Below are 19,675 nucleotides of genomic sequence, written 5' to 3' on the forward strand. Positions count from 1 at the left end.
TTAGCTTTACCACCAAAAGTCCTACTATTTATTTCCTTCCACAAGTGCCACATAGTGACATAACTTGCCATTGAGATTGTTAAGGATCCAAGCATCATACCATTCCCGAAATATTGGAGCACATACCTAGGAGATTTTGAAAGTCTTGATAAAGTAAGATCATAATTTCCGAAATGTTGGAGCACATACTTAGAAGATTTTGAAATCCTTGATAAAGTAAGTATACGAATTAACTAACATACAAGGTTGTATCGCATATTCAATCGTGAATGATAGATTCATGGTCCATTTTATTTTTCCTTTAGAATTTAAAAATAAGAATATGTATATAGAATAAATGTTGTGTTACTTGTGTATGTGATTCCAAAAAAACAAAATAATGTCATGTATTATGAGAAATGCAACTCGTTCAAAGAAGTATCTATATAAATGTATTATAAGTTCATAGGTACCAAAAAACATTGCGCAACCAAAGGATGGCATGACTATCTAAGTGTGAAAGAGGATAGGAGTTCGAGTCCTTCCTGGCGCTATCTTTTTCGTATTTAATAGAAGAAATTTCGTAATCAAAATCGCATACAATATTGGAATTTTTACAATTATGAGGAAGATTCGATTCTCATTCCGAGTCAACTCGAGATGAAAAAATTAAACACGAGTCGAATAACCTTGCTAACATATGATCTGCAGTATCTTCCCCACTCAAACAAAATAAACAAAGATCATTTTGCACATTGATTATTCCTTAAGATAATATCTTTCGTAAAAGGAGTAGTTTGCGCTACTCATCATAATCACAGCCCTTTCCAATATTTATTGATCTTCTTTGTATAAATCTTGATCATCATCATGTCATAATCGATCGCCTTCAAAGATATGCTTCTCATCCGAATCCAACATAAGAGCACAAAAGCTATATAATAAAGTGCACTAATGACGATTAAAACTAGAATTATTACAAGGCATGAAATAGCCATTGGATACACAAGAATGCCAACGTAAAAATAAATTCTGGAACCTAAATCAGACTGTGATTTTTATTGAAAGCAAGAAAAGTTAACTGTACAAACCCAAATTTACTCGGAAAATCTGATATATCAGATTCAATCCGAGTAAATCTAGGTACGATAAAGAAGAAGATTTTGGAAAACTAGTTTTGGATAATTTTTCTAGAGAAAACGGTTATGGAGAAGAGAGAATGCATACTGTTTTATTATTGCGAATATAATTAAGCACAATTCTTATGGGATAGGCAAATCTCCCACTATGGACCGACCAAAATAGAAAAAAGTATGGGTAAATTTATTGGTTTGCCCATTGCAGTCAATAAAGAACCACACGTTTCTTTGTACAACGCCTGGATAAAGTTTACCCGCGTGGATGAAATTTGGTCGCTGGCAGATAGAGTTTGGCCACTCGCAGATAGATCTTCCCGCCTAATATTCTGACAATATATTATCGTATATGATATTCTGAATTTGCTAGTTTATTAATTTTTATATTTTATTATATCGTTATTTGTTTTATCAATTAAATTATCAGCGGGACCTACTTTTTTTAATTTTATATTTTTCAAAAGAAAAGTATAGTTTTTAGAAGAAACTAGATGAGAGCCTAATAATAAGTTAGGCTATGCTTAAAAAAAAAACAAATTGGGCTCCAACAACCTTTTAAATAGCTAAACCTAATCTAGTAAAAAGAAAATTGCGCACCTTAATATTAGCATCATGCGTAGTTATATAATTTTCCAATCTTAACAAAAGCTCTACGGTTTCAAAACCAAGCTTACCCAAAATAATAAACTCCAAAGTACCAAAACTATAATCATAGGCTTTACATATATCAAGGTATTTGCTCGTTTCATGCTCCACGACTTTAATCAAACAAGACTCGGTGTAAAAGCTTCTACACTACCCCTGTCACATCCAAACAAGTATCGATACCTTCTTCCAGATTTTATACGGGGTATTAATGAAACCATTAGTCTTTTTCTTTTGCTGGGAAAAACCACATGACATTAACTTAAAATAAAATTACAAAATCATTAGTTGGATCTTAAAAATTGATGTTTTTTCATCTTGCTGTAATTTTCCAGCACGTATGTCCGCTGGGCAAAAAATTTTACACTCCCTCAGTCCCGAATTAATTGAGTTATTCATAGTTTGGACAAGTATTAAGGCAAGGAGAAAATGAGAGTATGTTTAAGTGTTTTTCTACAATTATACCCGTACGGATAATAACTAGTAAAGCTTAAAAATGATTTATCTCTTACACTATATCACGGTTTTTCGCAAACTTTATACCGTTGAAAAACATTTTAAAACACCTAGATAATAAATAAAAACATGACTATGAAATTATACGTAGTGACAATAATCAATCAGGTAAACAAATCCCCCCATTTCCAATAGGGATGGTCATGGGGCGGGTAGTGTCAATCCCAGTCACTGCCCCGTTCGTAAAAAAAATACCCATCCCCGCCTCGTTACCCATATGAATTGGGGCGGGGCAGGTATGGGGAATACCCATATAGGGTGGGTTTCCCATGGATTACCCGTAACACTGAGTTAATACATAAATTTGATTATAATCAAAACTTAAATATGATTCAAACAAAAATAATAAGGTAAGAACGACGCATTCTGGAATCTTAAATTCAGCAATTTATCTTAAAGTGACCAAAAGAATCTGTTAATGACTTATTAGTTTTTCTGTTTTTTCCTGTCCCGTTCTATCTTCGTCCACGTTAACCATTTCATTATCTGCTTCATTTTCTCTATTTTAACTTTTAGAGAATGTGTTTGATCTCAAAAAAAAGAACGAAAGTGATGAATGTACAAGAACGATCGAGAATATGATAAATGAAAGAAAGCTCGACTAAGTGGTGGAAGTAAAAAAATTATACACATTGTTGCATAAAATTCTAAACCCCTAACTTGTGAAAGATACGGGGCGGGGACTTTGAATCCCATCCCCACCCCATCCCCGTAGCTTAGTTTTCGGATATTACCCATACCCGATCCCATCTCCATTTGTGCGGTAAAACCCTACCCAAACTGGGCGGGTACCCACGGGGATGGGTTTGGGTGGGTCAAATGGCCATCCCTAATTTCCAACGAACTTGAACTCTCCGATATGTTCAACTGGGGGAGATCAGGCTAGAGTTTCCGCGAGTCTGTAAAATGGAAACAATGACAAATAATTCAGTTATTGAAGATCGACAACAATTCGGAACTTCTTCACATAGAAGTTTACATGAAGTTCGAAGGTCCTTAAGCGGGTTGAATTCTAGGGTTCCTCGTCAAAGACCAGGTTCATTCTCTATCGGGGATATGATTTCTTCAATTGTTTTGTTATCAAAGTAATTCCTTATGCCTTTGTTTTGGTTTGAAATAGCTGAACAGATTCATATGTGTCTGGTACGTGAAAGTTTTGTTGTAGTTGTACTGAATTAAAGATTCTTTTGTCAGGTTCAAGAAAATTAGAGTTATGGATTAGGGTTTGTATGTATTAATTTCTTTTTCTCTTTTGTTGTTACCAATGAAACTTGTGTTTTTGTGTATAAGCTGTTGTTGTTATGTGCAAGTAGATATGAAGAGAGTGAAAAGAGTAAGGTTTGCAGAGACTGAAGTTGATTGTCCAGTAATTGGAAAACGTAATCCTTATGCACTACCGGCGAAAGAAGCCCTTCCTCCTACTTGTGAGTATATTGTATTTCAAACAAATTTTCTGAAATTTGTTGGGATGTGCAGATTTTTTTTTTGAAATAATGTCTTCTTATTTGAATGGCAACTCTTTTTTTTTTTTTTCTGAATGAGGAGGTGATGTGCAGTTGAAGAACCAAAAACATCAGAGTATGCATTTTATAAGAAACTTCGTACAGATGCTGATGGTAGTTTCAACTCGTATACACAGAAGAAACAGGACACTGCAGAAGCAAATAGACCTGTTAGAGGTAGGTTCCTAGAAGATCTTATCTTTGTTGCTTATTGCCTTTATGTTTTTCAGTGGTGAGATTGATATGTGATATGACTCTTATTGGGGCATCGGCACTATATCTTCTATGCAGAGCCGAGCAACACACGCAATCCTGTTAAATTTGATGATCTGAGAAGGTCTTTGATGCCTGTTGCAATGGTTACACCAATTAAAGTCGGATCACCTCAGATGTCCCGGCCATCTCTGTCATTACCAGGGGAGTCAAGGAACTCAGGTATACACCATTTTTGGATAAATTTCAATACTTGTTCATTTTCTCAATGAAACAGCAGTTTTTTTTTCCTTTTCTTCTGTACTACAAATGAGCGATGGTGCTTCTCTCACTAGTAACTATTTCGTTCACCACAAATATTAGTATGTATAGACCTTCATTTTTCTCGTTTAATCAAAATGTCGAATCGTAATGCATGACATTTGATCTATAGTCTTTAGTACCACATGCTGTAACTGTAAATGAATCTCGCAGTAAAGATTGGTTGATGTGGTTGTGACCAACAATTGGGCATTTCTAGTCCCGATAATCTTCAGGCAATAATAGCGTGTTACAGCTGTACTGTACCGAGTTGGAATTTTTTATATGGCGCGATGTTTTGTTGGTGTAGTACGATTGGTTTTTGTCGCACACACATCTGGGCTGCACTGCTGCACTTGTTAAGTACTCTAATACCTTCAGCGATACAGTACTGTGCATTGGTATTAATATAATATTGGGAATGTACAAGCCTTTTCCAACAAACTTGTTGTCAAATTTCAGGGGCTCAAAACAGAAATGTGGAAGTCTTTGCAGCAAAGAGGAAGAAATTACTTCGTTGGGCTTTGGAATTCTCATCTAGTGACATTAGCCAGTGCCACTCAAAAGGGTTAGACACAAGTTCATTAACTGGATATGTTGTCTTCTTTGTCCCCTATTAATTCTTGACCAAAATTTGCTCAGGTACGATTTGGTATCAGTTCTCCTACAACGGCTAATTCCTGAGAGCAACAAAACTGCAAGCATGGTATGTTTATCCCTCGAGTTTGCACGGTTTATTTGGTCGTACGCTTAGAAAAACTACTTGCAAAAAAGTACCTGTCTGGTGATTTTGTTGTGCTCCCTGTCATCAACTTTGATACTTGTAAGGTTCATGCTGTAGCAGATTTGTTCTACTCAAAAGACAAAGCATCCAGTGTCGACCACCAAGTCTCAGTTGCTTGCCCTGGAGGAGCTTCCTGAAAGCTCATCTTCGCCTGTGAATTTTGTTCGACCTTTTGCTAAGCATTGCATAGAAAATGGTTTGTCAAACTGTTGGTCCAACCAGTTTAGAGAGAACATTTTCATGCAGTTGGATACTAAGAATTCTGGTTCTCCTTTAGCTCAGCAGGCCAACAAATTTCACCTTCAGTGTCGAAAGAGATACTCTGATGATTTTACAGGTGATAAAAGACGTAGAAGTCTGCAGATAATGAGGGAATCCGATTTTGATCTTGATCTTATAGATGATAGAAAACTTGGAAGTTTGCAGATGCGAAGGGAATCAGATTATGATATTGACTACCTAGATAGAAAAGAATTATTCAGTGGATATGGACATCCTTCACTAAAGCAATCTAAATCGGACTTCTCAATCCGTGGAAACCTGCATTCATTCTGGGATTTTTCAGAGAAGCAACTTGGCCTTAGTAACAAGTCAAGCTCCAAAGAGTTGGATGCGCTTTATGATCTAAATGAACCTCTACTTAGAAGTGAACAATGTACTCAATATTTGGGTTACTATGACTATGATTGGGGAAATGAACAATATCTTTCTTGCAATTCTCCAATCACCATATTGGATTGGAGTCCCACTTCAAGTACTTTATCAGAAGATTATAACTGGACAACTTCAAACCTGCGCAACTGAGCTGCAGTCTTCATCTGTTTTTTTCCCTTTGTGAGGGTACAGGTTTTCCTTTGTTGGACTCCTACTCAGAAAGCTATCCTCTACCTGGTTTGGGAAGAAGCCAAATCAATGAAAACAGGAACTGTCAAGTTGCCATCTCGCATCATTTCCCACCGATGAACATATCTTTCAACTCCCCCATTATCTTTCTTTTACAGAGAACATTAAGATGAGTGGTGACTGCATAAACAGAAGTATCTTACACTCTCCGTGTGGTAACGTCAGATTCATGAGCATGGGTTTTAGGGATACGATTTTGCCAAATTTGGAGAAACTGCAACTACCCTCTGGTGTTAACTTCAATTATGAAACGAAGGGATTATCAGCCATCGGTTCTGTTGAAGAGTATCCCTCACCAGGCCAATCTGATTTACAACTGGTCGCGTAGGATACAAAAGGTCTATATTCTTCCTCACATATGGGAGCCATGAATGATATGTGCCTGGAAGGCTTAAGCCACGAAGCAGCATTTTGTCACAATGATGAAGATATAATAGATACCCATGACTACTCCCCCATTGGTTTCAAGTTTTCTCTGAACGCAGAAATGGCCTGTCCGAGGCTGCTTGACAAATCAAGATGGATAGAAATAGAAAAAAAAATCTCCAAAAAAATAAATAAATAAAAATAGAAAAAAAATAAAAAGATGGATAGAAATAGAACCATTAGAAACGTCTCACGACTATTGGGGATAAATATTCATGTCACCACCTTGTTCTGCTTCTGGACTTCTTGTGCTTGGACAAATATCATCTTTGGGTTGGACTGCACAGCTAGCAGGTACTCTCAGTTGTTGATATTGCCACCGAGAACTACCCACTTTTTTGCATAATTTGATATACCCAACTTTCTCCACCAGTTCAGTTTCTGGAGAAAATGGTTGGCTAGGGTGATACCTTTGTTTTTTGATAGGGTTACAGTACTTGCTTGTATTTTGGTCAAGCTAATAATGACTGTTAGTTTGTATTAATTCATGCTTTAATAATAGTGCACATTGTCAGTAGACTCAGTACATGTATAGGCCCTTGCCTTAAGTTCAATGCTAAAATGAGGTGCGACAAAACAACCACATGCCTAGAATGCAAACGTGTCAAACAATCATCTTCAGCAGACAATTTGAAACGGATTTTCTCGCTTCTGCATATAGTTTTAGTAGGTTATGGCCCGTGCCATAACGGCACGGGATTTGATTTGTTATCTTATTGCTGTGCTATTCAACATGTTTGATTTACGTCATATTAGAATAGAAAAATAGTCCCTAACCTAATACTACTCCCAAAATATGCATTCAGGATTTTGATTCATCCCAACCTGCCTACGAAAGGGCGCTGGAGAACCACCAAACCACTTGTAATTTTTATGCTGATAATATCCCGCCAAAGATCTCCAAAAAAATATCCCGAAAGGAGATCAGTGGTATTTGGGAGCAGTTCTAGCATCTCGATCAGTAAAGGTTAAAAGTGGGACCACAATAGGTCCTCGGTACATCTAGCATTTCCGATTATTATCACCTCCTAAAATGTAGGAGTTTCTGTCATTGATACAGATATATGTTACCAAGTGTTAATGGCTTTTACATCTGTGGGATTTATTGCAGTGGCGTAGCATAGATTTTTCAAGGAAAACTAATTCAATGGACTCTGTTATAAGGTTAATTAATTATGTACACTTCCCACTTCATTGTTTTGAATGCCTTTCAAAGGCGCAAAATACAGCTCATTTAGATTAGTGAGTCTGTTGCACACTAATATACACTGGTGCTGGAATATACACTGCTCAGTTGCTTGTGTCAGAAAAACCTATTTTCAGAAACGCTCCTCATATAGTACACCCATATAAGTAGAAACGTAGGTTTAATATTCCAATACTTGTGGATCACTTTTTTCTAGTCGTATGAGCTGACCATCTATATTTTGGAACCTACCTTATTTCTTTGGAAGAGGGTCTACTGATGCAGTGATCAGAACTAATACTATAAATATTGAAATAACTGAAAGCACGCAGGAACCCTTGCCAATGATATTTGTAATTGTCAAATTTTGTTATAAAGTGTTTGTAACCCACACTGCTTAATTTGATTGATAATCGCAGGAACCAAATGCACATCAGCATCATACGGGCAAGACTCCTCTGGTTCCACCAACACACACGTCTAGACCAAACATGAATAAACCTTAATTTTACTGAAAAAATTAGTCATCGTCAACAAATAGTCCTAAAAGGGAAAAATTAATCATAAAAGACCAAGCCTCCGCCAAAATCACCAGCAAGAGCACCAATATTTTGCATCCCAACTTGACCTGACACAATGGATACCTATAAGGCACGAAAAAACCATAAAATTTGGTCAGCTAGTAAAACACAGTTGTATATGGGGTATGACGACCCTTCCTAAAATATTCATTTGATCATTTCTAATCTAATTTAGGGCTCTCCTCTTGCTTCAATTATGCTCAGTAGGTGTACATGGCTTCGCGTTACTATTTTTGATTAGTTTTTTTTATTATTTATAAAACACATTAGCCTACCTTGATGATCATCCCTGCAATGCATATGGAGAATGCACCAGAAAGCTGCAAGAATCATTTTGTCCTCTGGGTGGAATGTTTCTATTTGAGCAAGAGAACCGCATCTCCCCAACCAAATCTGTTAGGTATTTCCAATGAGCCTGCAAAGTGTGCGAGGAACCACTTCCATGGTAGAAATATCATCATATACTTGATGGTATAATCGATTCACTTCCCATCATTGGTCACCTAAAAATGGTATTAACAACTCCTATTATATTTTTTTAAGGATCTCACATTAATAAAAATAATCAATCAAAATTAACCCGTTACTCAAAATACCCAACAATTCTCTCATCCCAAAAATGTTAAAATGAAATGTGAAAGTTGTGCGATAAAGAGGTACCTATTACCTTGGCAATTGGGTCAACCTCATCACAGCTTTTAAGCACCGCTTCTTTGTGTGGAATCGTACAACTGCATATCAAATGAACTATATTAATTAACTGGTTAAGAAATATATTTTAGATTGTCGTTGGATCGTATTAAGTTGCATGTATCCAGCTAATCAATCAGCAGATGCATTTGTCACCAAAAACTAACGACTGCTACTTTGAAAATGTAAGTTATATATATTGAGTACCATTGTGTGAAAAACTGCATTGATTTTCATCTGATTAACATATTTTAATTTTGCTTCACTTTGAAGACAACTTCTAAGTGAAACAACTAACAACTGCGCTTACCACATATCAAGCTCCATCCTACATTCAGGATACGACCCTTCTACATCCTACTTCGGTAACAAAATATATATTATATAGCTATAACTAATAAAAGACTAAGCTACTCGCACGCATGAGACCGATAGAGGCCACTGCTTTTCCTTGGCGCCTTGTGGTATATGGGAATTGCACTAACAGTCTTCTCATCACTATATCCAAGGACATATTGTGTCTGGAAGCCCACCAAAAAAATCTGGTCATACTAAGATAAACGGAAGGTAGATAAGAATATCAATCCAAACAACACAAAATTTAAAAACAAAGAAGTGGATATATATAACTGCAAGAACTAAAGCGGTCATATAGTGTATAAAGGCAACTCGAGAAGACCTCAAAATATCAAAATACAATCGAAGCAGGCAAGAGAGAAAGACAATTCGGTCCAAGCATAGAGTTTCCATTCAGGGAATGCACGGGTTATTATGATAATCTCTCCCTTTAATTCTTTTTGTCATTTTTTTCCCACATAATATAATTTTAGAGGGAGTAGTACTTATATAACTCACTTGATAGTTATCAATTTACCATTTCCCTATTAATCTGGTCTAACTGTTTTCGTGGGACAAAAGTAACAGAGTTTCCAGAAGTTGGTGGGCTTAACTGTAGTGTCATTCTACCAATCACATTGCCAAAACTGAAAAATATATCATTTATCAAAGACAACGACTTCAAGTTATGCTAGTAGAATAATCTAATGAAACCCGAGATAAAATAACATCTACCAAGTAATAGTAACATAAATATTTTGCATCAACAGGGGGAAACTAAACTTATAAATGACATAGAATTTAAGCAAGTACCTTCTCATTGAAAAATTCTATGCACATAAACTTTTTTACAACTAATCGACAAATACGTACACATACAACAAAGAACATCAAGGCCAATTAGTATCATTATCTCGGAAAAAAATCTAAAACATTTTATGAAATTCACTAAGAATTATTCTTACCTCAGGTCAGTTCAATCATCTTCCATGATGCTTGTGTATCATTGTAATCTTGATATGGATGCTTAATTCGAAGGAAAACCTAAATTGGCTTACCTAGAAAGAACATACCGCCTACCGGTGGAAAAGCTATGATGAGAATATGAGAGATGAAATCGATATACTTTTGTTCAACAGTTAAAAAGAATCGAAAACAGTACTTTCCAGGTCATTTTAAAGGTCGCAATCTTCAATCGGATTCCAAAAACTCTGAAAATATCAGTCAAAACCATGAATGAGTTCCTCACAAAAGGTGCAAAATCTAGAGGTATATAAACTTAAACAAAAACTTGATCAAAGCCCAAGTTTTAGAAAGAACAAAATCATGTAAATATGATGGACAAAAAAAAAATACATAAAAAAACCCTAGCATCCTATTTAGAAATTAAAAGGAAAATAAAAAATACACACCAATTTCGCCGACGCCGAGCACCACAACCTGCAACGAAACAATACTCAACCAATTGGAAAAAAAAATCATTACTGAATACCCTTGCTAAATTACAAATTAAAAATTCATGTAAGAAATTGGTTAATTAACAGCTAAAAAGTAGAGATCAATAGAAAACCTAGGAAATAAATCGAATTGAATTAAGAGAAGTAGTGAGAGTAACGAAAATGAAAGGATCATCGAACTTTTTTTCTTTTCTTTTCATACAGACTATTTATAGTGTATAAAGAATAATGCCTCTAGTGAAACGGCTGAAGATGAATGAGAGAGTAATAATGGTAAGGAAAATGTCTGTTGAAAACTAATAAGAGTAATGAAGAATAAAGCCAATCAGAAGTGTTTCCGGAGGGTCAAAATATGAAGATCGATCTAGACCGTCTTTTATCAACTCAAAATGTAAATTCCCATCCACATGCATCTAAGAAAATCGTATAATGTTGGCTCAATCTGGACCGTCCTTTATATATCTGAAATGCAGACAACCGTCTATATGGAAAAACACCATTGTCCCTTATAATATAGACTAGGAACGGCACGGGATTTAATTTATTCTGGTGTTGCCGAATGATTGTTTCTTATCGTATTTCGACATATGTCCAGTTCAATCTAAATCCAACGTCATTACATTGTGTCATTTTTTCCTGGTGTTGTTAGAATTTACTTTTTTACATACGTACGGTAGACACGCTGCTCAAAACGTTATTTTAATGATGATCTCTAATAAACAATCACCTATTTTGACTTAAATTTGTTCTTTTTTTAGTTGGTTGAAGCATACTTAAATTTGTTTTGAATGCATAATTTGAGACTAATAATTAACCAAAAACATATAAAGCTAATAAATAACGAAATTGTGGAATTTTACTTAAATATTTGTAAAATATGGAAACATCAAAATTGAACGACAACAACTTTTACATGATTGCTACCCATACTATTCCAATACCTTTAAGTTCTTTGAAACTTTGGAATATAAGTTCTAAAAATTGTATACAGAGAGAAAAAGAATATAAGAGATGTGCATATGCTGGTGTTCATGTTCCCAAAATCCAACATGTCGCGGTTCCATATACACTTTTTCAATTTTTCCTATGCGTACAAAAATATAGGATTAACATCCAACTTACTTCAGAAATCAAAGAGCATACATGTATGCATACCATTTTGTACATAACCTTGAAAGGAACATTAATGATCGATGACTACAGGAGGCCAAATTTAACCTATGTCTAACCAACTATTTAAGATAACCCATTCCATACCGAGAATGATTGTTGATATCTGTATAAGTGGATTGCTGTTAGGAAAATCTTTCATCGAGATCAACATGCCAACGATCAAACGGAAAAAATTATTTACAAAAGCATGAGTTCCAATAGTTCACCTGTATAATTTGAGAAAAAATATCGGTTCCACATTATATTAAAAAGACATGAAATTTAATAGCTTATTTAAAAGAGTAGTTTGAAGTGAGACTGCTGCAACGACCAAATGAAAGAGAAATTAATTTTTTAATATAATATGGTAGTGTTGTTGGTGTTCCAAACTTTCTCCAGTTGCATATCTATATTCATTATGAGATAGTGTTACCAATTAACTTTTATAAGGAAATACTGTTCCTAAGGAAATTCTTCATGACTATCGTACAGGCTTTCTAATTTGTTACAATATTAAAATAAATTACTCAAAATAATTGATCTCAAACGACTAATCTATACGAAAGTGACACACCAACTCAACATGATCTTATCCCGATTGAATCATAGGCACTTGAGAATAAAAAAAGGGTAGGGAACTAAGTACGATACCGGAAAGAGATATAAGATTTGGTTTTAGTCTCATTAAATAACATGACATATGCCACCATCATTTTACCATGAACATGAATCATCAAGCACCAAAATCCCAATTCATAATCGATGTTGCTATTGGACACTACCAACATATTTTTCATAAAATATTTTCTAGCTTTTCCTTGTTCAGCGAATTCCCAACAAACAGATTTTACAGAACGATATCGGTATAATTATAAGGTAACACACTAATAACACAAACTCTGACTTTCAGTTATCCTGTAAAAACTTAAATATAAAGACTGTTGATAATTGATAATATCTTATTTCGAAGTACATGGATAGAGAGTTAAAAGAGCCAAATGATATGAGAAAACTTACAATTCTACAACCTCCTTGTTCATGTCAACATCTGTAGACCTTCTGTCAAAATATTCACATAATTGATAATTTAGATTTGCTCCTACCTCTGTGGTGTTATACCGAAGCTGCTACACTTCCCCCACTCCCTTCCCCCATTAGGTGTCATGGTTCTTAGCCCTTGATCCCTGGATTGATATTAACAGGGGGTCATTATTATTGGATTTAACCAATAGATGCTTGATACATAGGCGGGGAAAAGAATTGGGGGAAGGGAGCAGGGTATTATATTATTTTCGGTGTTATACAAAACTGAGCTTAAAACTTATTGAGAATTGTATGAACTGAACATATAGTAGGTCCCTCGGAAAAAATACCGAATTTTTATACTTTATCCGAGCTCACTTGGTATTAAGGGTCTAAAAGTAGCTTGCAGTGAGACCAACAGTACAGAAACGCGAATAAACCTTTCACCCGACCTTATATATATCGGGAAAACGAATATGACCTTGCGCAAACCCCCTAAATAACATGTTAATAATAACGATATCCTATATTATACTTCGTGAGCATTGCTACAACCGACTCTAGCAATGCTAAATTCACCCGGAATACGTAACGAAAAGATTTTTACCAAACCTCAGTGTACGAATCAAATACTGGTATTTACCTCGACATAGAAAACCAACCTGTGTCCCTTCTCCCTTGCTTTAAGTGGTATTTCATTTCCGAAAAAGTTTCGATGAACCTGCAAATTTAAAAAATTGAAATGATAATACAGCTAAATGCAAAGGTAAGTTTTAAAATATTTTATGAACTAACTTAAAATTCAGAAATTAATTAGATTGCTAACAAATCTAACTCAAGTAAGAAAAGAACTAAAATCATCACACACACACCAGAACAACAAATACAATAAATGAAAAACAGCCAAAAAACTCCAACTTATCAATACAACAAAAATGGACCAAAGATTGTAAAACCAAGAGTGCCAAAGTAAACGAAGGACAACAAAGTAAGACTAATTTATAAATGTTTGAAATTTCATTTTTGTGAAATCAAATTAAGAAAATCAAAGAACCTAATCGACGAATGGATCTCCTCTATAATTATTCACATTACAATATAATACCTTAAAATAATTTGTGCAGTTGAATACAAAAAATGTCTATTTTTTGGTATTTGGTTCGTAGAATCAACTTCCATTTGCCCATATTCGAGGTCTACAGAAGGTGAGAAACTTTAGGTTAGCTAAAGCAGGCAAGATTGCTGTAAACACAAAAAGAAGTATGATGAAATAAAAACTAATTCAACTGGTAGTGCTCACGTATTAACACTTCAAATGAGACTTGGAAATCATACCAAAAAGTAAATTTACAGGATTAAGAATAACATATAGAACTTGAAAAATAATCAACCTTTATAATTCTTGTGAAGAGGAAATGGGATGCACAAAATCAAATTCAAACAGAACTTAATAATCTAAAATAAAATTAATTGGGAAAAAATAAAAATATTCACCATACAAATTTAAAAATGAAATTCTAATTCAAAGAGCAGAGAGAAATACAAACATTAAGTTGAAAACGCTGCAACTACTGCGCTTTAATACCATTTGATGAATCTAAGCTAATTCATCTGGTAGTGCTCACGTATTAACACTTCAAGTGAGACTTGGAAATCACACCAAAAAGTAAATTTACAGGATTAAGAATAATATATAGAACTTGAAAAATAATCAACCTTTATAATTTTGTGAAGAGGAAGTGGGATGCACAAAATCAAATTCAATTAGAACTTAATAATCTAAAATAAAATTAATTGGAGAAAAATAAAAATTCACCATACAAATTTAAAAATGAAATTTTAATTCAAAGAGCAGAGAGAAATACAAACATTAAGTTGAAAACGCTGCAGCTACTGCGCTTTAATACCATTTGATGAATCTAATGAGCGCTAATCTAATCTTTACACAAATTAACCCTAAAACCACAAAATAAAAATCAAAAATCTGAAACATTTCTCAATAACCCAGATTTAAAAACACCAATTGGATGAAAAGAAATTTTGATGAAAATTAATAAAATATAGAAAAAGTATAAACTATAAGAGAACAAATATAATAACTAACCGTCTTTTCAATATGCAGTGGATGATAAAAAGATCTTCTTTGGTAGAAATATATTACACATTAGAGAAATTGAAATATTATGGGCATAAGAAGATCTTTTAGTTATTTTTTTTTTGATGAAAAAAAGACGATGAAGAAGATGAAACAACATAATCATTTTTTTTTGAAGCATGAATTAAGAGGGAGTTTAATTTATAATAAAAGAAACGGTTTCACATTGAATGTGAAGAATAACTCCAAATAAATGACATTGGGAAGGTGAAGTGGAGATTGAAATGTGGCTCGATCTGGACCCTTGAAATGTAGATTGAAAATCTTAAAAACAGTGTCTCAATCTCAACCCTTCTTTATATGCTAAAAATGTGAAATATATGACTCGATCTGAACCGTCCTTTATATGTCAAAATGTAGATAACCGTCCATATGGGAAAACACCATTGTCCCTTATAATATAGATATTACGTATTTACGTTATTATTTGGAAAAAGTAATGCCGAAGAGCGAAGATCCCAAATATACTTGGAAATATTACTGAGAAAATTTTGTCTACTTCCGTATGTATTGGAGAGAAATGCATTTCTTCACGTGAGGTGTGCTTGACAAATCAAATGGGGACACGGTTAGTTTTCATTTGTCTACTAAAAATAGTTGATTTTAAAATTGTATTTTGAATATTGAAATCCATATCATGTTGTCTTTATGTTTTTGTTTTTTTTTTTGAAACAAGGAAATTTATTAAGAGAATTACGTGACGACATGGTTTATATCCTCCAGAAGTTGAACATCAATGTTACTTGGAGGCGAAAGAATCCAAACACCACTCATTCTCTCAATTCTAGCCGACTTAGATAGAAGTATAGTTATCTTATTCATCTCCTTCGGTATATGCATACACTTCCAGGAGTTAAATCTACTAAAAAAATATTTTATTTCAGCAACTAAGTTATGTAATATTCGGTCTATATTATAACTATCCATGTTAACCGCATCAACCACAATCTTCGAATCTAACTGAAAATCAACGTCACTGTTAACCGCATCAACCACAATCTTCGAATCTAACTGAAAATTAACGATGGCCAGGTGAAGTTCGTTAGCCCATCTGACTGCTTCCAGTAGTCCTTTACATTTTGGTTGATCGGCTCCCCATGAATCAACTAAGTAGAAGCTTTTTGTTCCCCTGAAAGCCCCTGCAAAATCACGGAGTATTAGACCAAGACCACCAGAATTATTTATATGATAAAATAACCTTCACAATTTAAAGAGGGAGTGTCAATGGGAGGACGCAGACAGTGAAGGTTAGTTCTATTCATCTTAGAAGCTGGTCTGATTAGTAGTACTACTGTGTTGGTCAGCCATATACTTATTGCAGCTAGAGATTATAGCCTGAGGGGATATAAAACTTCCTTGAAAGACTTTGTCACATTTGTGAGACCAAAGGCGCAATGCGACAATGGCCCTATTCACTAGCACTGATTTTTTAATTTGGTTATCTAAGCAATCATCAAACCAACTGCAGATCCAGTCTGTTAGATCAAGAAGAGGGACATTCTGAAGACCGAGATCTAAACCAAACATCCTTAGACAAGCTTCAATCCATCAAGATATGAGTGGGGGTTTCAAGTTGGGAAAAGCATTGAGGACAAGAAGCATCAGGGATACTATGAGTTAGTTTATCTCTTGTTGGAAGAATGTCCCTGATGCATTTCCACAAGAACTGTTTTACTCTTGGTAGCATGTTGAGACTCTAGAGCTTCTTGAAAAATTTCTTCATTCTTGAACTAACTGTTGAAGTACCATTCTGACCCTCAAACATCTTTTTATATGCAGACTTGACTGAGAACTTGCCATTCTTTTCTAATAACCAAATATATATGTCTTCATAATTCTGGTAGATTGATGTATTAAGAATAGCTACTGTCTTTAGGTTTTGTGAAAGAAAGTACAATAAACTATAACATCATAAGAATATCACGTGCATTTACAAACAACGTTAGAGGTTACATCACAAAGACACGAAACTTATCAAGAATAAACGAATTTGGTTGGAACTTGTTATCATGTGTTGGATGTTTACGGTTTATGCGAGATATGAGTTACTCCCTCCGTTTCAGGAAAAGAGTTACTTTTCCAATTTGCACAATTTTTAAGGCAAGTTTGTGAACGAGTAACTTTTTAAATTATTTCCAAAACCACCCTCAATAAAAACCCTCAAAAAACCATTTAATCACCACAATTGCCACTATTATCATTAGTATGAGGAAGGATTTTTGGATGTTCAACCTATTATAAATGAATTTTTGTTAAAGGGAGAGCAAAAAGCGATCCGAAGAATGCGAAAATCGTAATCAACTCAGTATTACCACCTGTTCAGCATAATCTTTTTAACTCGGACCAAAAAACCCTTCCAAAATACGCTCATTGAAGTCACACACCCATTCTCCAAATATGCCCGCTACCATCTCCATCAGTTGCTCCGGCGACGCCGACCAATTAATAAAAAAGTCTACACCACCAACGTTACTTCCTCTTTTCCAACTACCGACAATCCTATCAAGCGAAACAACCAATTTGATCTCTTAGTAGCTTTAATCACTATTCATTTACTACCTAAAGCTTTCATAAATAACTCGATTGAATAAACTAATAAACCCATCTTGAAAAAACCTAATTTTAGGTTTCTGAGCTTTTTCTACATTGGAAGAAAATAATATACAATAGGAGCAAAAGAAAGAAGGTACCTGCTTTGAGTAACGAAAGAAAATGATAACGGAGGGATCGAAAGGGCAAATGATTGACTTATAGTATTCAAGTATTTTCTTATACACATCCGGTCAACAAATTATTCGTGGTCTTCAGAATTCTGTCACAGTTATGATTTATTAGGTTTGTTTGGGTAGATAGTCTTGATTCAAATGGAACTTCATCGCTAGTCGCTATTTTATCTGTTTTTTTTTCTTTAAGAAACCCGCTATTTTATCTGGTTGAAGTGTTAAATTATGACCTTTTTGTTTGTGAAGGATTTTTCTTTTAAACTAGGTTAAATAGCTTTTTATTCGCAAAAAAAAAAGGATTTTACAATATAAACTAGGTTAATTAGCTTTTGGTTATCTACTAACATAGTTTTAGTCTCTAATATCAGTATTACTTTTTTTGCATGTTTTTTCTTTTGGATTTTGATTAAAGATTTTTTTGTTTTGATTACGTTGATCTCAAACCTAAGATCGCTAGGTTTTGAAGTGATGATACGGTGATGCTGAAGAATTCTTTTTGGTTTCTTTATTGTCCGTCACTGGTGTTCATGGCGGTGAACATATTTGGACAATGGGCATGAGTTACATATGCAGTCAGTGGGCGTATTTAGAAAGGGTATTAAAGTCTGGGTTAGAAAGATTATTCTGAATAGGTCGTAATACTGAGTTGACTACGCTTTTTACACTCATCGAATTGCTTTTTGCTCTCCTTTTAACAAAAATCTAAATGAATGTATCACTTGTGTAGATACAAAATTTAAAAGGAAAAGTAACTCTTTTCCTGAAACGGAGAGAGTACTTTTTTTTTTTTTTTGAGGCAGATATGAGTTACTTAATAAACTATCCCTATCTTAATCCTGCAGTTAATTCACGTTTCTTCATGATTTTAATGATTTTGCTCCCCTAAATTATTGCAACCCCCATTGAAATTTTCTACGTTTTTCGTGAAAATAAATTATTTGGTTTAGGTAGAGGAATAATAATAATGTGGGGCATAAAAAAATTAAAAAGGGAAATGACATTTGGTGTTGAGTCTTTGGCCTCTCATTTCTTCTTTGTTGGACTTTCTCTCAGTTGCTCTGAACATTGTCCCAGCTTATTATTAGTCTTTTATAAGGGGGCTACTTCGGCAGAAGGTTTGGGTGGTGTTAGTACCTGATTCTTATAGGCTCCCTAATTTTCATAGGACGACCAATGAGAAAACCAAATTAGGTCTTTATCATGCATAGGTGAGAGCTTATTGTGTGGGCACATTGTGTATTGTTGATTTTCCGATGTTCGAGTTACATCGTTTTTCACATATGCGAGCTGATATTTGACTCAGGATCACTTGATTTTTACCGGTATAAATTTGCATAATTCACGTGGGGTGATGTAATGATGGTTTAGACGGGAATCGAACTGTTATCAAACAAGTCATATTTTGTCTTATTTTTCACATTCCATAACAAAATGAGCACGGTGTTTACAAGGGTATCAGGTTTGTTAGGGATGGTACCAATGCAAAAATCCAACAGTCATGATTGTATAGTTTTATACGGATTGGTACCAGTCCTAGTAAAACTTGTATCGCCTTCAGCAATCATGAAAATGAGGCTCATGATATTGCAACTATAAAGAGGTAAACCAGTGGAACTGTGGAAGTCTGGTGCCGGTGTTATAGTTGATCGGTTGATTTGGGTTAGGGTAGTGCAACTGTAGCTTAAAATTCTTCAAGATGATCATAAGATGAGCCCTCCTTTACTATTCTGAATCTGAAGTCCCTTGATCAATTAACTACCATAACCACGATCATTTATGATAATCGCCCATTCATGACCTAGTCACAGAAGAACCACAATTAAAGAGAAATCATGGGCCAAACTACAAGGGACCTTTTTCCCCTTCAGTGTGACCTCCCTTACTATTATGAAATCATGACTCGAATATTAACAACAAGTCTTATAATGGGATGCAACCTTTGAAAATAGTAGACGAGGTATGCAGAAG

The 19,675-nt window shown here is 34.6% G+C and overlaps 1 protein-coding gene and 1 long non-coding RNA gene across 6 annotated transcripts; one reads left to right on the top strand and one right to left on the bottom strand.

The window, feature by feature from the left end:
* Nucleotides 1-3,143: 3,143 nt before the first annotated feature.
* On the top strand, nucleotides 3,144-6,921 carry LOC113333739. 5 transcript variants are annotated; one of them, XM_026580153.1, is made up of 8 exons: nucleotides 3,144-3,312; nucleotides 3,590-3,700; nucleotides 3,833-3,955; nucleotides 4,070-4,213; nucleotides 4,602-4,649; nucleotides 4,754-4,859; nucleotides 4,934-4,997; nucleotides 5,133-6,921. In XM_026580153.1, exons 1-8 carry the CDS (start codon nucleotides 3,183-3,185, stop codon nucleotides 5,877-5,879), a joined length of 1,473 nt encoding a protein of 490 aa, XP_026435938.1. In that variant the 5' UTR covers nucleotides 3,144-3,182; the 3' UTR covers nucleotides 5,880-6,921. The 5 variants fall into 5 exon arrangements, with proteins under 5 accessions (XP_026435938.1, XP_026435939.1, XP_026435942.1 ...); XM_026580154.1 differs by having other exon boundaries at nucleotides 5,136-6,921; XM_026580157.1 differs by having other exon boundaries at nucleotides 5,120-5,364.
* Nucleotides 6,922-13,319: 6,398 nt separating this feature from the next.
* On the bottom strand, nucleotides 13,320-15,072 carry LOC113333677. Its single transcript, XR_003352191.1, has 3 exons — nucleotides 14,934-15,072; nucleotides 13,935-14,025; nucleotides 13,320-13,550 (listed from the first exon to the last, which is right to left on the bottom strand). It is a non-coding gene; the product is annotated as an uncharacterized LOC113333677 (long non-coding RNA).
* Between the last annotated feature and the right edge of the window lie 4,603 nt (nucleotides 15,073-19,675).

Source organism: Papaver somniferum, unplaced genomic scaffold (assembly GCF_003573695.1).
Source record: "Papaver somniferum cultivar HN1 unplaced genomic scaffold, ASM357369v1 unplaced-scaffold_133, whole genome shotgun sequence".
NCBI lineage: Eukaryota > Viridiplantae > Streptophyta > Magnoliopsida > Ranunculales > Papaveraceae > Papaver > Papaver somniferum.